This window comes from Paralichthys olivaceus, chromosome 2 (assembly GCF_024713975.1).
Source record: "Paralichthys olivaceus isolate ysfri-2021 chromosome 2, ASM2471397v2, whole genome shotgun sequence".
NCBI classification, from domain to species: Eukaryota; Metazoa; Chordata; class Actinopteri; order Pleuronectiformes; family Paralichthyidae; genus Paralichthys; species Paralichthys olivaceus.
The window spans coordinates 20,575,913-20,594,284 of NC_091094.1; the positions used below are offsets into that span (position 1 = coordinate 20,575,913).

The 18,372-nt window shown below is 42.1% G+C and overlaps 1 protein-coding gene and 1 long non-coding RNA gene across 2 annotated transcripts in view; one reads left to right on the forward strand and one right to left on the reverse strand.

Annotated features, from left to right (window-relative positions):
* The window catches only part of adamts9 (ADAM metallopeptidase with thrombospondin type 1 motif, 9), a 46,447-nt gene that overhangs the window by 10,225 nt on the left and 17,850 nt on the right, over positions 1-18,372 (reverse strand). Inside the window, exons 23-32 of the mRNA XM_069511135.1 lie at positions 18,180-18,299; positions 16,336-16,443; positions 16,086-16,253; positions 13,767-14,012; positions 12,459-12,620; positions 12,009-12,185; positions 6,792-6,962; positions 4,475-4,651; positions 894-1,064; positions 495-689 (exon numbers count right to left, since the gene is read on the reverse strand). Of these exons, the coding sequence (XP_069367236.1) occupies positions 495-689; positions 894-1,064; positions 4,475-4,651; positions 6,792-6,962; positions 12,009-12,185; positions 12,459-12,620; positions 13,767-14,012; positions 16,086-16,253; positions 16,336-16,443; positions 18,180-18,299 (1,695 nt within the window). The remainder of the gene's footprint in view (positions 1-494; positions 690-893; positions 1,065-4,474; positions 4,652-6,791; positions 6,963-12,008; positions 12,186-12,458; positions 12,621-13,766; positions 14,013-16,085; positions 16,254-16,335; positions 16,444-18,179; positions 18,300-18,372) is intronic.
* On the forward strand, positions 4,304-5,786 carry LOC138405076 (uncharacterized). The gene is made up of 2 exons (XR_011238757.1): positions 4,304-4,661; positions 5,554-5,786. It is a non-coding gene; the product is annotated as an uncharacterized lncRNA (long non-coding RNA).

The following is an 18,372-nucleotide window of genomic DNA, read 5'->3' on the forward strand; positions in this document are numbered from 1 at the left end:
GTGTGTAAGACTGAGGTGAAATGGATTTTTGGCAGAAATTGAAAATAAAATAATGAGTGATGTTTTCACAGGTGTTATCATCTGAATTGTATGAATTGTTGTTTTCTTTACCACAGAATGGGCCCTTTATATTTAAAAACTTTATATTCTCATGGAGGGGGGTCCTCTCTGTGGAGGCCGCCATGTTTTTTACTGTCGTCCGAACTGGACAAACTAAAACCTTTAGAGTTTTCATGACAACTGAAGTTCACCACAGGTTCTCTTTCATGTTGGGAAGGGGAGGGTGAGATGAGGGGTATTCTGCTGCAACATGAAACTTCACCTCTGGATATCACTAAACTCTACACACTGAACCTTTAAAATAAGTCTTCACAACCGAAAAACAAACTAATTTCTAATTTTCTTTGGGGAACCAAAAAAAGACCATAATTGTCCCATCTTGAAGAAATATTGATAAATGACTGGACGACATTTAGATGCATGGCTTCACTCACCTCTCCCCAGATTCCAACCCTCCACTCCTGTGGCGGCAGGCACGGGTCCAGATTACAAGGCATGTAGCTCTCAGGAGGGGTCCCAGGGCAGTTGGACAAAGACTGATGGCCGTACTCATAGTTGTCATTCTCCACATGCACCTCGCTGCAGGAGATCAGACGATGGCGGTAGCCCTGGCCACAGCTGGCCGAGCACTGGAGGAGAAGATAAATCACATGGCAAGAAATACCAGTTATATTCCTCGAAGGAGTCATTTCCACGTAACTGGATTCAAAGAAGGCTTTTTAGATGAGCGGTCCCTTTGAGGCGTCAAATTTTACATCTTACAAATAAGATCTCGAAGCTTTTAGAGGGACCACAACATCAGGTAGATGTCACACGCCATCTTTGGCTCTCACCTCAGTCCAGTCCCCTGTGATCCAGATGAATTCACAGGCGTGGGTGTTGCAGCTCTCTATGTGTGGAGGTCTGATCTGGTTCACACAGTACATCTTGTGGACCTCCTGCTGGTTGTGGTCAACGCACTGCAAAGCTCGCTGTCTGTGGCCCACACCACATGAGTTACTACACTGCAGTGGAAACAAGACAGAGACAGATGTTTTACAAAGATACCACATCACACATAGCATGAGAGGTAAGAGGGGAAACATTTTATTTTATAATATATGTATGCCGGGAGATTGAAAAACAAAGTAAGAATTTCATTACATGCTGTAAACTCTGTTTATCTGCTGTGTACATGGCAATAAACATCTTGAAACTTGAATTACGATATTCCCATATTATAGGTAGAAAGTAATTAGGGTTACAACTAGTTCTTTGGAATGAGGCTTCAGTTTAAGCAGAGTGGGGTTTCTTCATCATAAATAAAGATTTATTAGAACAGCAAAAACAAAGAGTCTGAGATTTGTGTCCTCTAGATAGTGCAGGACCTTCACTGCATGGGGAGGATTGGAGAAAGATGTCATAACAGCAGATAAGAGCTGGGAGGAAGACACTGTGTTATGAAGTGGAAGAATTTGAGCTGAGGACATGGCCAGAGACCTCACAAGATATTACACAACTCCTGAAAGTGTCCATAGTTTAAAAAAGTGTTTGATGGATGTTAATGCTGAAATTAAACTAAAATGTGCAATTTTTGAAGAAATAATGATTTAATTGTTGGCTCCTGCAGAAGCTCAACTGAATTCATGGCTTGAATTATTACACACAGAGTCAAAGTAGTGTGAAGAGTCAGAAATGTACAAAAACACTTTGTCCTATGCTACTGTGGCAATTTAACATTATATAAGTTACTCTCAAAGATGGTTTCTGTCATTTTAGGTAGTTCTTTTCACACTGAATGTTCAAGTGATGTCTTCTGCTCAAGATGGCAGCGTTTGTATCTAAGATATTTTGGCTTTAATTGTGGACAGTTGAAGGAAGTACAGACGCGTTGTCCGTCTTTTCATACAGTCTTTTACTGACACGCTGCTGCGATGAACCACCATGACAGTTTCTACTCAATCCAATAAACAGTATTACGTCTACTAAGTAACTCAACTATTATGAAATTCAAGTCTCTAGTATAATTCACACACTGACTGTTTCGGGGGGGGCTACCTGCGTCAGAGACACTTGGTGTTACGACTGCAGCCTGCTCCAGCTGCTCTTCATCACTCTTTACACACTGAACACTGTCAAACAACTGAAATGCCAGGAACTGCTGCTCTCACTTGAGCTGTGCTGCTGAACAACAGAGGAATTAACCTCTACCCTGCATGACGGCTTCTTGAAGGGATAGTTCACCCAAAATAAAAATTCACTCATTACTCCCTCCATACTCCTCCTGTGGTGTCATCCAAGTGTCTGTAAGAGGATATCCAAGACATTTAGGCCAATAACACAGTGTAAATGTTACCATTTGAGTCAAATTTGAATGTCAGGACTTACGGACACTTGGATGACGCCACAGGAGCAGTATGGGGGCAATTAATTTTTTTCTGTAGTTTTTTTAGGTTTGAAGAATCGTTCTCTATTTACATCAGTTGGATTTGGCTGCAAAGCTGTTTACCCCTGAAACTCCAAAATGTTTTGTTGACATCACCCACTCCTCCATCAGCATAGTGGTGAGGAGATAATGAGTGAATTTTCGTTTTTGGGTGAACTATCCCTTTAAGTTTGAGCATGTTTAAGTATACTCAAAGCTACAATTAAAAGTATGAACTAACTAAATATTATAACATGCTCTGCTGCTTTTTGAAAAACTCATTATTTTACAACATTTTCATATTTCCTTACATTTTTATGAATTGCATGTTTACTTATTGTTACTTTACAGATGTCTATTGTTGACTGTGCTCTTTGCTGAGGTAACCTGGGAAACTTCCCCGTTACAGCAATTATAAAAGATTAAAGGATCTTATCTTTTAAAATGTTGATGTACAGTAAGACATTCATTTCTAAGTCAGTGAAAGAAACATGGTGCATGTTAAATTCTACCAGGTGAACATCTATAATCGCCTCCGGCCGTTAACTGGGATACCCAGGCAGAGAGCTCCAAACACTTCTCCACACTAATTAGACTCTCCTTTCAGAAAAGACATCTCACACTGATCAGTGACCCAGATTCAGCATCACTCCAGCACAGTGAGGAAGAGACTCCTGCTGTTGCTGCCTGTTCTAATAATCCCAGCTCTCATCAAGGAGCTGTAGCCGCTGGCCGACACAAAATTGCTGAGCATTACTCAGCAGGAATGCAGCCGTTTGATATAGCCTATAGGTATGACTGCTACCTTATATTAAGCAGCAATACTCACCATTTACTTCAATTGTATTGGATTTGGCTGAAACTGAAACACCCAAAAATTCCAAAAGTGTTTTTTATGGAATCAAACCCTTCACCCATCCCCCAATCGACATGTGGTGAGTAGATAGAGTGGATTTTCATTTTTCAGCTGAGGGGTAAAGTGGTCGCCCACCAACCAGAGGGGTCAGTGGCTCGAATCCCAGCCTATACCAAAGTGTCCTTGGGCAAGATGCTGAACCCTGAGTGGGCCCTCATAGATGTTGAATGCACTGTAGAAGTTAACTGAGACAATGGATATTTATTGATAATTTATTTTAACTAGGGCTGGGCGATAAAACAATATCATTAATTATCACTATACAATTTTTTTATCAATAGCAATATAAAGTTTAATGTAATTTTTAAGTACTTTTTAAGTTTTAATGTAAATTGCTATATATAGCGAGGATGTATAACTCTTGATGGATCTACTTCAGATTTGTAAAATGTTTTACTGTTTACCAAGTGATTGTCATTCTCTGCTCATAAAAAAAGAGTTTAAAACTGCAACCTTCAATAGCAACGAGCAGTTTTTGAACTTATAATAATGTGACATTTATCGTGATAATTATTGACTTTGATATTAACATTTTTATCTCAATGTAATTTTTGGCCATATCTTCCAGCCCTAATTCCTCAGTCAGTCCTCGCAGGTGTGCATTTACTCAGGGGTGTTACAGCAAAGTAAGCAAGCCTGGGGCCTTGAGCTGGGATGGGGCCCCTGAGGCCCTGGGGCCCCCTCTGCAACATGAACGTAGTGAAAACCCCACGTGAAAGCACACAGTGGGAAAGCATTAACCACAATAAACGAGAAGACAAAGATTAGGCTGGTTAGAGGTTATAAATGTTGATTTCAATACATTTTTGGTTAATTGTCCAGCCCTACTTGAGGCCAACAAAATCCTCTCCACCCCTCCTCCTCTCCTCTCTCCTCCTCCTCTCCACTACCTCCCTCTTCTCTCTTCCTTCTGGTCTGAAGAGTAAAGGCATCAACTCAGACTTCCGCAGATATGACAGAGCAAACTCATCCCTGCTCGCTACACACACACAGGCACCGTGTCAGCGCACACTATTACTCTCCTCCCCTCCTCCTATCCTATCCTATCCTCTCCCCCCTCCCCTCCTCTCCTCCTCCTCTGCTCCCTCACTTACCGGCTGCCACTCTCCTTCTCTCCAGCGGTACCGGGAGGGACAGTCAGCGGCCCGGCAGCTCTGGCTGGACGTGGGTCTGGAGCGCTGAGAGCAGCCGCTTTCCAGAGGACTGCGTCGGTCTCCAAGCTGACAGACGACCTCCCGACGCTGGAGCCCGTCTCCACAGGACACAGAGCACTGACGAGAGGTAAGAGCTTTTTAAACCAGAGCTTTTATACAATTATTAAAGTCGTTTAAACAAGTCACACTTTTAGTTCCATTATATTTAAACATTGCGATACATAACACGCTTCATGGGCGATGGGAACGTTATTTTCTAGTTTAGTACGTATTACAAGTCATTTTAAGTAAGGTTATTTCTTCTTATTAGGATATTATAGTTAACTTAAGTGACGTGATTTCTACTTTATTAGCTCTGTGGTATTTTCATTTTTATGTGTTGGATCACTTAGTCTGGTTAAAGGAATATACTCAATTAAGGAGTTTTGCTCAGTTCTATTAACATTTATTATCATGATTGATTTACTGATTAATTTTGTGTCATTTTACTTGAACTTTGCTAATGCTCACGTTTATATCCAAATCTTGCTTATGTTCAAATATATATATATATATATATATATATATGTAAATGCTTCTTTAATTTGCTTTTCACAACTTTTTCTAAATAATTAAGCATTTGTTATAAGGGCATATGGGATGTTAAAGTAACTGCAAGCCTCCATTTTCTTATTTAACTCATGTAGTTGATCATCAAATAAAATAATTAGTATATCATTCAAGGAAAAGTGAAACTTGAAGCCTCGAAAGTGGATTTGTCAGTCTGTTTTCTCTTCGCTGCAGCAGCAGTGTTTTTAATGAAAGTGTTTCCTGCTGTAATGCAGAACACGTTTCTATAGAGAACACAAAGAATGAAAGAGAGGGATGTGGAGTCTGTTCTGTTCAGCTCAGTCAGGCGGTAATAATCTCATGAACAATGCATGCATGTCTCATTTTCAGCCAAAACATCAATCAAATTTGAGAATCACATTAATTAAAAGTATTTTATATTTGTCTTTTCTCTTGGTCTTTTCTAACAGAGGTGCTGTTGACGATTGCTGGAGATCCACATGACAAGCAAATGCCATAATATAAACAGTATAGTAAACTGTATACAGATGTAAAGTGTGTGTGTGGGGGGGGTGATGTGATGCGATGAAGGTGATAAAATATTTGTCTCTGTTTGTGTGTGTACATGACCATGAGTAAGACCTCCATCACACCACCACAGTTACAGCTCATGCTTTTTCAGGTTTAAGGAGGAAATGATAAACACATCCAGATGATCATCAGTGATGGGATCAGGCAACGGCACCATGGCAGGAGATTTCTACAGGAATCCACGTACACATCAGTGTGTAACAGGAATCAACACAATGCAACATATTTCACTGTATGTTATCTGTTCTGACATCTAAGCTGCTGAACCACTATAGGCAGCATGTTGCACCATGGGTAATCATGCTGCACTTGGCTAGGAGAATAATTTTGGCGTGTGTCCTGCTGCACAGCTGTTCAGAGCAGACGCACATCCTCTCTGACGTATGGAGCACATATGTGGCTCTGCGCTCAGACTCTTGGGGTGAATTCAGGGAGACAGAACATGAGAATAGAGAGAGGGACAGAAAACAGAAATGAAGAGCAAATGGAGGGAGAGAAAAAAGGGGGATAAGCCACAGCGCATCCAGCCGCCCAGGTGCAGGAGTGAGTGGCAACGATGACGTTAGTGAAGTGGCCATTTTGCAGGGCTTTCAAAGACAAGACCAACATGTGGTTTCCATTGGGAAAAGATAGAGTGAAAAAAAAGTGAAGGGTTGAAAGAGGGCTTTAGAGAGAGAGTGATCAGTCAAGGGGAAAAGAGAAATGGGGAGAAGGAGGATAAAAGGGACAGAGAGGAGAGAAAAGTGAGGGTCAGAGGAAGAGAAATACAGAGACGAGAGGTTGATTTACGCAGCTCAAAGATGTTGTCCTTCGTACTTTTCTGTGGTGTCACAGTCGCAGGTTTACATCTCCTCAAACCTCTGTATGTATACGCCCCAGGCCTGTGCAGCACTCTATAAACCCACCGTGTGATAAATGTGTAAAAGCACCCTGCCTTACTTAGTGGCCTGGCATGATTCATAAATGCAGTCAGGTTTGACTGCAGATGGTTTAACACGTATGCAAAGATCTGCCGACAAGCTGATACGCATTAAAGTGGAATGAGGGAGAGAAAAAAAGAAAAGGAGGCAGCGTGAGAACAAGCTTGGTGGAGGAGTGTTTTATAGCAAGGTCCCACCTCTCCCCAGTTGCCAGTCTTCCACTTGGGGCATCGTCTTCCTCTGCAGCGCCTCTGCTTGCCGGGTTTGGGGGACAGGTGCAGGCAGTTCTCCTCGGGGACCGGGCGGCCTGACCCGGTCACACAGCTCACCTTACGGGACTTGAAGCCCCGTCCGCAGGAGGCTGAGCACTGTAAGATGTCAGAGGAGAGGAGGAGGTGAACAGAAAGGTATGCTTCGTGTAAAAAAAAAACCTGTACACTAATTCAATTCTTTATTCTTCATATGTTTGCAGTTTAATAAATCTGAATCTACATCTGCTGTTATTAAAAACAAGTTTGGTGTTTATTGATCAGATAAATGTTGATTATTGTGTGCACTTCTTTTGACTCCACAAAAAAAAGCAAAGTTGAAAAAAGTGATCTGCAATCTAGCTCCACGTGGACAGCAAGTCCAATGGCAGAGCGTGCCCGATTACCCCGGCAGTAGTTTGTTTCATCTCCGGGTTCACTGAGTTACTAAAGTTCTAACTCAATGTGACAGGCAGACACACACACACACACACACATAGCAGCGGCATTACAGGAGGGAGTGGAGAGGGGCTGGACCGTGCTTGGATAATCAAAGGGGGGCGTTGCATGCGGGGATAGATGGGAAGCGACAGGCTCAGAGTTGAACGGGTACGTGGCCCAGCGTGCGGTGCTGTCCTGACCAGCGAGGGACTGTACCGGACAGGAACACGCCGTGACCTCTCACCCCATTCATGGAGGAAGACAGTTAGTGAGGCCCATGAAAGGAATAAAATGCTTACTGCTTCTTTTTTTTTTTAAATCTAGGCTCCCTTCACAGTTTACTTTGTAGTACACTAGATTTATTAAGATTACTTGTTACTTGTGTGTCGTAAGTGGATTTATTCAACTAATAAACACAAAAAAAAGAAATTAATTTCATTAATATTGTGTGATTCTTGTGTGGATTCTGTTTGAATAAAATTGACAATGACACGGATGACGCAGGATATAAATAATAACATATGTGAGTGGCAGACGAACTTCATGGTTCTATTAAGCAAATATCAAATATTACCCGAACTGTAAAAACAGAGATCACATTGTGATATGTTATTGCCAGAAATGATGACAATACACATTTGTTTTGAATGAACTGTGGAGAGTAACTAACAAAGCTGGACTCCAGTAAAGTTTCAAAGAGAGTATTTTACAGGTTCCCAGGCTATTATTCTGCTTAAATGTCACGTCTTTCTCAAACAGTTCAATATACCTTTTTACAAGGGATTTCCTGCTGCTGTGATGCCCTCACAATACCTTGGGAATCAGTGCCCCCACCCATGCGGGGCTCATTAACTTCACCCACAAGTTCTCTGGGGTTCTGTAATTATCCAGTGCAGCGCACTAATACAAATGTCGCTGCTGCTGGCACACACTTGACCTCAACATTTCTGACATCACCGCGTACAGAGAAGTGAGCGCAATTTCGTTTACATCAAATAACGTGACATGCAGCATTGACAGTGTCAATCGCTGATCTAACCCTAACCCTGAGCTGACTTCCAAAAGAAGTTCACAGGATTATTGCAAACACAAAACGCACAATTAATATATAGATTTATTTATTTTAAGATTTATTTCACTAAATCTGCCTATTTCCATCCTCAGCAGTGTGAGGAAATCCTTCTTTTGTTTTGTTGTTTTATTCCTGGATCACATGCAGGCAATTTCCCATAAGTCTGTCTGTGCTGACGGGATGAACCGGGAAGGGGCCCCTCCCTAGATCAAACGGGACCCTTGACCTGCCAATACACCACTGCATTGTCTTGCTGAAGCCCCCTCCTCCCTCTTTAAAGCCACTGTCACTGGCCCCTACATTGGTCAACTGTCATCAACCCGTACTAGAATGGTTTGGATGGGGCCCGACGAAAGGGGGCAAAGGGTGCTGGCGACTTCATAGCCAAGCACGCGTCACCAGGCGTCCCAGAAAAAAGCCGCCGGGGCAGGCATTAAGAGTGAGTGAACACAGTAAATGAGATGAGAGCTATACATCGAGGCATTGTCACCAAAGATTTACCTTCAGGGAAGGAGCTTTGAACTTCTGACACAGACGGTAAAAAGCAGGGTCGCTCAAAGAGGTCAGCAGAGGCCCTGACCGCATAAAATAACACAGATATTGCTCAGTGATTTGTGCATTTTCATTCAGGAAAAACACCCCATTGAAAAGAGTGGCGGGGAGGAATGCTTCATAAGCTGTTTGCCAGGCATCTTGTTTTAAATCCTTCAGCCAAAGTCGAAGGTAAAACTAAATGGTATAGGACATTCCCTCTTCCACAAACACAGTAAATAATCCTCAGTTAAATATTTCAATAAAGGATGAGTGTTTTTAAAAGTTGGTACTTGCATAAGTTGTCTCCCTTTCTGATGTTTTTGGTCAACCAGATGTCAGTTGTGTTTTTTCCCCTTGTTCTTAGTTTGCTGTGACATTGTCCTGGTCACTGCATGTGATAAAAATGTTTTGATTAAATAAGAATGAAGAAAAGCCTTGGATGGTACCTCTACTTCACTTTAATCGTAACCTTTTCTGGAAATGAACAGAAATCCAACAAATCCATAAAAAATTAAATACTGACATAACATTATAATGAAGTAACAATAAATACAAGTAATTACATAAATATACAGAAATCTTCTTGAAACACAGACTAATACTGCCATTTGTGAATAAGAGACATACAATATACTTATTTCAAGAGCCTGTTGGTGTGGAGTTTGTGTTATACTGCTGTTTGACCACAAGGAGTAAAACTGCTACAACTGAAAAATGAAACTAAATATAGGGTGAGCTGTATTAATTCTGTGATTCAGCCTCGATCGGACTTAACGCTGCTGCACAGTCACAAAGTCACGTGGGAGTCATTACAAGTGCTAGCTCTCATTTTAAAGGTTCAGTGTGTAGAATTTAGAGACATCTAGTGGTGAAGTTGCGTGTTGCAGCTGAATACCCCTTACCTTCCGAACATGCAAGACAACCTGTGGTAGCCTTCAGTTGTCATAAAAACTCAAAAGATGTTTAGTTTGTCCTGGCTGGACTTCTGTCAAAAACACGACAGCCTCCGTAGAGAGGACCCCCTCTCAAGTCCTACAATTTAGATTTAACACATCACTAGGATTATTTTATATTCAATTTCTGCCAATAGATCATTTTCACCTAAATCTTACACACTGAACCTTTAAATGATGTGTGGTAAAAATGATAACAGGCCCTTAAAATAAGGTGTGATGTCAGTACAGACATTTATGACCAGGAAGAGTCAACTGGGTGGGCTCTGGGCTGCAGCCAAAAGTTGCCCCTAACCACAGATTCTGGATCAGTTTCCACCGTTTTCAAACAAATGATGTCAGCAACCAGGTGGGAGATGACACACACACACCCTGGATCTGTGTTTAGGGCCATCGACTGCACTGGATAGCCTCAACAACTCATGCTTAATCTTAGCCAGCCAAAATCCCTCCAGGATACGGCAGGGGGGCAATCATAGCAGAGACTGAGGTAGACACATTAGGTTGGCTCAGAATAAGAGCTCTGGATACAAAACACTATTAACTTCCCCTGTGGTCACAGGTGTCATGTGTTCAAAATATGACATTTTAACAGCCCATTCTCTTAAAGGTTAAGCACGGTGTTTCATGGACATTCAAAGACAATTAAACATTATTTTAACAAATCTGTGATAAGACTTTAGCATTTAGCCAATCACTCTGATCAATCCACTAACTGCTCATGGAAAGAAATAAAACAAATACAAAAAAAGGCAGCATCAAAAAGCAATGTGCCACAATAAACACCTAACTGACCAAAAGTGTGATGGTTCATAGTTGATATTGATAACTCCCTTGTTTTTGGCCAAAGCACCACTGTAGTGAAGGGTATCATAGTTTAATGGCTAGTTGAGTTGTGTTTAGTTCCAAGTGAGGTATTGTTGAGCATAGCATATTTAGCAACTCCAAGTACTTACTGTACAAAGCAAATATTAACTAACACAATATAAATACACTCATATCAAGCACCTTTGGAGCAGAGAGCTTTAAACCTATTGTTTTGGCCACACTAAAAAAATCTGGGTCAAACCCTCTGCCAAACTGGAATACAATGGCTATTAGTTCTAATTACCACAAACTCTGCTAGACACTTTATTTTACAGTGCTGGTACAGCTGCTGTTTGTCAGTGTTTACTACTGATACTGGACGTTTCAGGGACTTCTGAGTCAAACATTTTCCTTCTTCCATATTAATGTTGTTGTGAGGGCAACACCGCTGTTGATTTCGTAAATGGGGTAAATGCATCAACTGTAAAATAAAGTGTCTAAATATAGGATTAGTAACTTCTCTATAAAACCACATGTGCCTTGAGACAAATTGAATTCTTAATACAATAGCCATTTCTAAGATGTATATAGTACAAAGATGTATAGATAGTACACAGCCCATATACAGTCCTATATTATCTGGCGCTTTCAATGTTCACAACACAACGCCAAACTATACTGTGTAGCACCGCATATTTGGAGATTATGGGCCATTCTTTGGATAATAAAAGAACAAGGCATCATACTGTATATTCCTGATATACAAAAACATTCATCAGTATTTGCATATGAACAACGATTGGCTAAATGTGCGAATACAAAGAGCTAAGACACAAAATAAATCACTTTTAAAGTTAATGCTATATACAAAAGATAAAAAGAGAAAAAAATATCTTAATAAATTATCTTAAAAACAATATTTTACAAAACTAACTTTGATTGTGATACGAAGTGATCCTGAATTTTTCAAATACGTACGAGTACACGGCTCATCAACAGTCTTATGGTAACTAGGACTGACAAAGAAAAAAATGTACTTGTGGTCACAGTCGACACTGGAGCATTTTGTGATGATGACTTTTTTTTGGCATATTGCAGGTGAGTGTGTCTTTTCCATTTAAGTGCAACAGAAACAACCTTTTATGAATGTCTTGAGGAAACATTGACCGATCATAGGAGCCAGAGAGGGAGCGGGAAGCGGAGGGGGATTAAAAGTTAAAGTAGAGTGTGGTTTCTCCAGCACAAACGCACTATAGTTATCCTGCCCTTTTAAGACTGTTTGTGAAAGAGTAACACTACAGGTATTTGAAATAAAACGTGAGTTTGAAAAACAAGGTAGAATATTTTTTATGAGCGTACCGAGCTCCATGGGTCTGTGCTCCAGTGGGGGCTAGACGGGCATGGCTGAGTATTGCACTGCTCGCGATCTGGTGGCTTGTCGTGGATCTCGCAGCTCAGGTCGTTGAAACGCTCGCCGTTTGGACGCTGACACACCACCAACCTCGTCTTGATCCCACCTCCACATGGCTTTGTGCACTTAAGACAGAAGGAGAGGGGAAAGGTTGTGTTTTACAGATGGTTATGGGAAGTTTTTTGGGTGTAAAAGACCATTTTCCACATGAAAAGAGAGAATTGAGAACCTCTAATAGATTTTCAATCCTCCGAGCTGAACCTCTGTGTCAAAGTAATTATTTATACACTAATGAGCATCTCAGAGTTTATACTTTACTCTCTAAGCTCCACGTGTATCTGTCTCTGGGCCATGGTAAACTGTGCTCTCATCTCACAGTAAAGGGGTGTCTGTCTTACCTCTCCCCAGTTGCCATAGATCCACTGTGGACATGGCCCTGACTCACAGGATCGTTGCTCACTGGGCCGACTGCGATCCTCACAGCTGTTGGCAGGGTAGCCGTTCTCATCCTGGCACACAACCACACGCCGCTGGAAACCTCCTGCACATGTGCTGGAGCACTGGTGTTAAAAAGAGAAGAATGTGCACGGTCAAACAGGTGGTTCTCACAAACAGATGCTGAGTGAATAGGAGGTGTTAATGAGTCCTCAGAGGAACATAACTGTGTATTATACACATTTAATTTAAACAAACAGCAAGGCTAAAGTCATGGCTGTCTTTGTCAACATAGATTAGAAACTTGGTAGGTAAATGTACAGGAACAAATGACCAGCACACAGTTTATACTATTAATATACACTACACACAAAATCATAACTGTTATATTATTCTTATGTCAAATGAGCGACACGGTTTGCTGATTTATAAAATACATTTCCTCAGGACAGAAGAAGGAAGACTGACCAGAAATAGCTGTGATTACTTCCCAAACCTATTTTAAGGTCAAAGATATTTTTGGACATTTGACATTATCACTGACCCACTTTTTTAAAAGCAGCTGAACAATACAGAGAACAGGATTGAAGGAAGGGGTGGGGGGGTGGGGGGGGTTGAGGATGTTGGGTCACACAATCGAGCTAAATCACAACGGACAAGGTCCTAAAAAGGCAACTGACATTAAAGAGCATCTTCAGTTTACATATCAAATTGCAAGGAAAAAATAACTGGTTCACAAACTGAAGTTTCTTGAGGATGAATTTAGTTGGACACAAAAAAGGAAAAGCTCCACATTTTGGCACCTACGCCATTTCCTTTCTGTGAGCATAATGAAGCACTACTCCTTTGTGCACCAGTCTAATGTCTGTTCAGTAAATATAAAGCTGAAGCCACAAGCTGGTTAACTTAGCTTAAAGACAGGAGAAGGGGTAAAGAACTAGTCAGGCTCTGTCCAATGGTTCAATGTTCATGGATACTTTGAAGCTCAATGCAACTAATTTTGTGACTTCAGAGCATTTTCCTGGTGGCCTTTTATTATTGCAGTGAGTAGTTTCTAATTATTAGGATCATAACAAAAAACCAATCATTTCAGTGCTGCTGCTAAAAACTTATCTGGGCTTCTAATGTTTGTGTCAAAAGTTTGGCTGCACAAGATTTAGCACAAAGGTTCAAACATCAGGCCCCAGAGAAAAACGGTTGCTGACCACTATAATGTGATGCTGCTGTCTGCACAGTAAGATAACTGCTGTCTGCACAGTAAGATAACTCACCGCGCCCCAGGGTCCGGTCCGCCATTGGTGGGATTGGCTACGGGGCAGGTTGTTCCTGGTGCTGGCGTTTGGGGAGGACGGCAAAGGTCGAGACTCACTTGAGCGGGACGGGCATTGAGACATAGCGCAGTCCTGCTCTGTGGTAGGACGATCGTCTGGGTCACACTCACTAGCATTCACCTCCTGGTCACTGATGACACACAGTACCTGCCGTGTCGTCTTCCCCTGGCCACAGGTTACCGAGCACTGAAAACACACACACACATTAAAGTGTAAAAAGTATTTAAAAACATGTGTGCAATAAACATGAAGCTTAACGTAAAGTTTAGCCAAAGTAGCTTCTTATTTTTTCAAACAAAAAGTAGATGATAATAACCACGATGACGTGGTCACTGCACTGTACCGATGTAATCCATTGAAAAAAGTTGATGTGGATCATTGGATGAGCTTGGTGAGCCCAACAACCTGCATACAAGAGCTGCTGAACCAGTCACGTCCTCTGTGTCTAAACAGACCTTTTTTCCTGCTGCATAAACCAGTCAAGATTTGCATGATAGTGTGGAGTATTATATGTTTAGACACTGAGGTTGGATAGATACACAAGTTAAATTAGCTCCAATGCTAACAATCATTAGCAAATCATTATAGAAAACATTTAGCTGCAGCTTCTCATTTTTGTTTCTAGGTTGAAAAACCACCACACAGTTTGCTGAAAGCCAAAACAGAGAAAACCAGCAGAACAATGATAATTATATTTAGATGTAATTTGATGCCACTTGCTTACTGCCCAGACATTCAACAGACAAAAACAATGAGGAGGCACATTCTAACAAAGGTCTGAGACCAACCGAAAGCAATTATGACTTATTGTTGAGGATGTGGAAACAGATCTCATTCCATTTAAAGAGGACATGCAGGACACTGCCATGGCCTTGGTACTGGCTGACAAAGCAGTTTCTTCTTACAGGACCCAGGAATAAAACTTTCCTTTCCCTAAAGTAACACAGGATAGATCTTACACCAATCTTAATGGTGTCTCCCTCGGCTCCTCCCTAGCACAGTCCACTCTCTAGCTTGCATAAGGTGATCTATTATACTTATGCAACAGCTGTCTGCTCTAAAACCTCGCCTGGGATTACTCTGTCCAGTGGTTTACAGTGTGCTGTCAAAATGTTATGGATTTCACATGATCATAGATACAATAAGATGGTCTTACATACATAAAGCTGGTGTACATGATGTGGCACCAAGTAAAGCAGTTGGATAACGTACTGTCGTCTGTACCGTCACTAACAACAATAACAAAAGTCTGTCATATTGGAGTGTTCTGTCACTGCTAGATAAAGCTATGTTGCTCTTGGTTAGTAAGTCGAGTGTGTATATGTGTATATGTGTGTGTTTGTGGCTGGGATAGGCCTCTGAAATCTTTTTTAGCCTTGGGATGAACCATTTCCTTTTGGGGGTCAATGAGTATCTTTGGCTTGGTATACGTGTGGGTGTGTATGTGCATGTGCAATTGTGTGTGTGTGTGTACATGGTGACCAGACCTGCAGTCTAGCTGTACTGTATCACTAGGACTGTGATGAGAAACATCTGTAAACAAGACTGGAGCCCCTCTCTTCAGCCCCTTGCATCTCCCAGCTCCAGAGTGCCTCACTCCAACTTTCTATCTCTCACACACACACACACACACACAAACACACAAGCACACACACTGTGGTCTTTCTAAAGTTGTGAGGACACTCACATTTTGTTGCTCCTTAACACCCTAACCCTAACACCAATTCTTAAACTTCAAGCAGTCAAATAAAGTTGTGTGGACCAATCTAAACATCCTCACAATGCTGAAATGTCCCCACAAGAGTTATTTGGAACAAAACGTTGTCGTCACATCCATAGAAAAAGACATACTGCTTCTCTAGCCTCAGTCTAACCCACCTCCCAACCTCGACACACATTTGCCTTCCAGCTGCAGCTTCCCTTCCCGCCCTCTACATAGCGTGTGCACACACTATTGTCAGTGTAGGTGAAAAATTATGTAGCGTATACTGAAATACAACTTGCAGGAGTAAAAACATCTGGATGGCAGTATTGATGAAACAATTTAGGTTAATCAACAGGGCTATCCATCAGTATAATAAGATGCAGATCTGAGGGGAAGAGCTTGGAAAACAGGAAAACTTCTCTCCAAATGTTCACTTATTTGAAACTGTTTTCTACCACATTGGGTAAGCTCATACAGATTGTCATGTTGGCATAATTTACGTTAACTGGGTCAGATATAAGTGAATAAGTGATTATAACAGGTGGTTTTCTTACCACTGTCCATTCCAGCACTTTCCACTGTCCGCAAGCCACTGCTGAGCAAACTTCTCTGGCAGGGGGCTTTGGTAGGTGGGCGCAAGCCGACTCCTCTGCCACACCGCCCTGGTTGTCACGGCAGCTCACATAGCGCATCCGTGTACCTTTACCGCAGCTGGCAGTACACTGGTGTGCAGATAAGAAACATTAAGAGGCTGGAAACCAACAAACTGTGCAAACTGATTGTGAATATGACAGGACAACCAACCTGAGTCCAGGAACCAAACCGCCACTGGGTTTTGTGGGTCTGATGGGAGGGGACTTTGGTCCCTGGGGGAACAGGGTGGCTGCTGGGACACTGAGCCAGTTCACAGTCCTGTTGAAGGAAGGACACATACACCAGTTTATGCAACGATTAACAAAGTGAATATACTGTAACAACATCTGTCCCTGGCCACAAAATACCATGAATATCAGAGATAGCTCCTCTGACATGGGACAGTCATTAACAACTTAAACTATATTCCTTCAGCTCTACATTAGAGAGCAGTTGTGTTTCCCATCAACCTTTTCCCCCCACCTTACCAAAACAACATTAACAGGGTCCGCCCCGTCAGTTCAAACTATGGATTGTGGCAGTAAGCCACTCAGCATAAAGCCCTGATCCCTGTCATAACAGGTCACAGTGGAGTGGTATTCAGGGCTCCAATGCCCATGCTGGCGTGGTTGCAAACTCCACCCCTAATCCACCCCCTTGTCCCTCACCTTCCGCCCTTTCCTCTTTTTCTCCTCATGCCCTCTGGTGCCCTCTGACCCCCAGTCTCTAGGAATGAGTGCCTTAATCAGGTCACACAGGATCTGAGCAGGCTCCACATTCCTCACTCGGCCACCTAATAGCAACAAATAGGCCTTGTGGTGGTGTGCAAAGTAGCTCCACACACTTCATGTCAGTCACATCTTAAATGTCAATTCTAAATGAACTAATAACATATGACAGATTCTCTGATGATTCTGTGACTTTGTGTGTAATGGTGGGTACTGCGGCTTTAAAGTTGTAGATGTACAAATACTACAGGCTCCAGCAGTGTTCAGAAATGCCCAGCCTTCCTTCAAACTAGTGAGGAAAGCACTGAGCAAAGCATCTGTTGCCTCCACCTCTCTACTCCTTGTGCTCTGAAAGACTTCCATCTGCCTATCTCTCCATGGTTTTCTGAGCCTTGCCTGGTGGCTGTCTGCAGTGGGACAGGCGGCCTGTTGGCCCACTTCATGGCTGGCTGGTTAGAATCACAACAAGGTGGGGCGACTGCTTCAGGGTCACTGGTTCTGTCGGCCCAGGCACCGGAATTAAGAGCCGCTTCAACTAGAGGGGGGCCTCATCCTGGGTCTGCATGCTCAGCCCTCTAAAATGGGTTTACGCCCAACACTGATCAAAAAAAATCATTCAGCTCAAAATAGTGTCCTTTGGTTTTTCTGTGTCTATGTGTTTGTGAGAACAGATGCACAGATTACACACATGAACATCACATTTCTCAGTCTGCATGGAGGAGGAGGAGACGGTGTCAAATGTTTAAAACTGCAGCATGACTATTCAACTAAGCCGCTCTGTACATTGGTAATTTTCTAAAGGATGCTTTGAAATTAGAGTATGGACAATATTCAAACTAAAACTAAATACTTTTAAGACAAACATGACTTCTGACAAACTTTAAGTGTGTCCTACATAAAAGGTATTTAGAAGAATAACTCTATAAGGTCGTCTTGCTGCGTTTGAGCTGAGAGGTCTTCAGTTGTATGTTCCTTTGTGAGGATGGTGAGGCCTGTACAACCTTCCCCTCTTTTTCTCTCTCCACCAGACATCACACAGCATAGCTTTATTGAGTCCAGGTGGACGTGAAGTGTGTGTGCTTGTCTGTGTCTGTTTTAAGCGTCAGTGTGTGTTAATATGGATGCTATCTTCTCTCCTCACAGTATAATTCACTTTGTCACTCGACCTTGAAATAATTGTTGCTGCCATGTTGAGATTAAGAGACCGTGGGAAGCTAAGAGAAGTAAAACAAAGATGTTAGAGAGAGGGAGAAAGGATGCAAATAAGGAAGAGAATGCCCTCCTTACCTGGGTGTCTGTGGGTCGGGTGGCAGCGTTACATTCAGTATCGTCCATGACAGCACCATAAGAGCCGACCACACACTTCACAGCTCTCATTTGGTAGCCTGGCCCACACGAGGTAGTGCACTGGGTTCAAAGAGGGAAAAAAGGAGTGGAGGGGAAACAGTGAGCATAAGACAAAAAGAAAATGTAAGAAAAG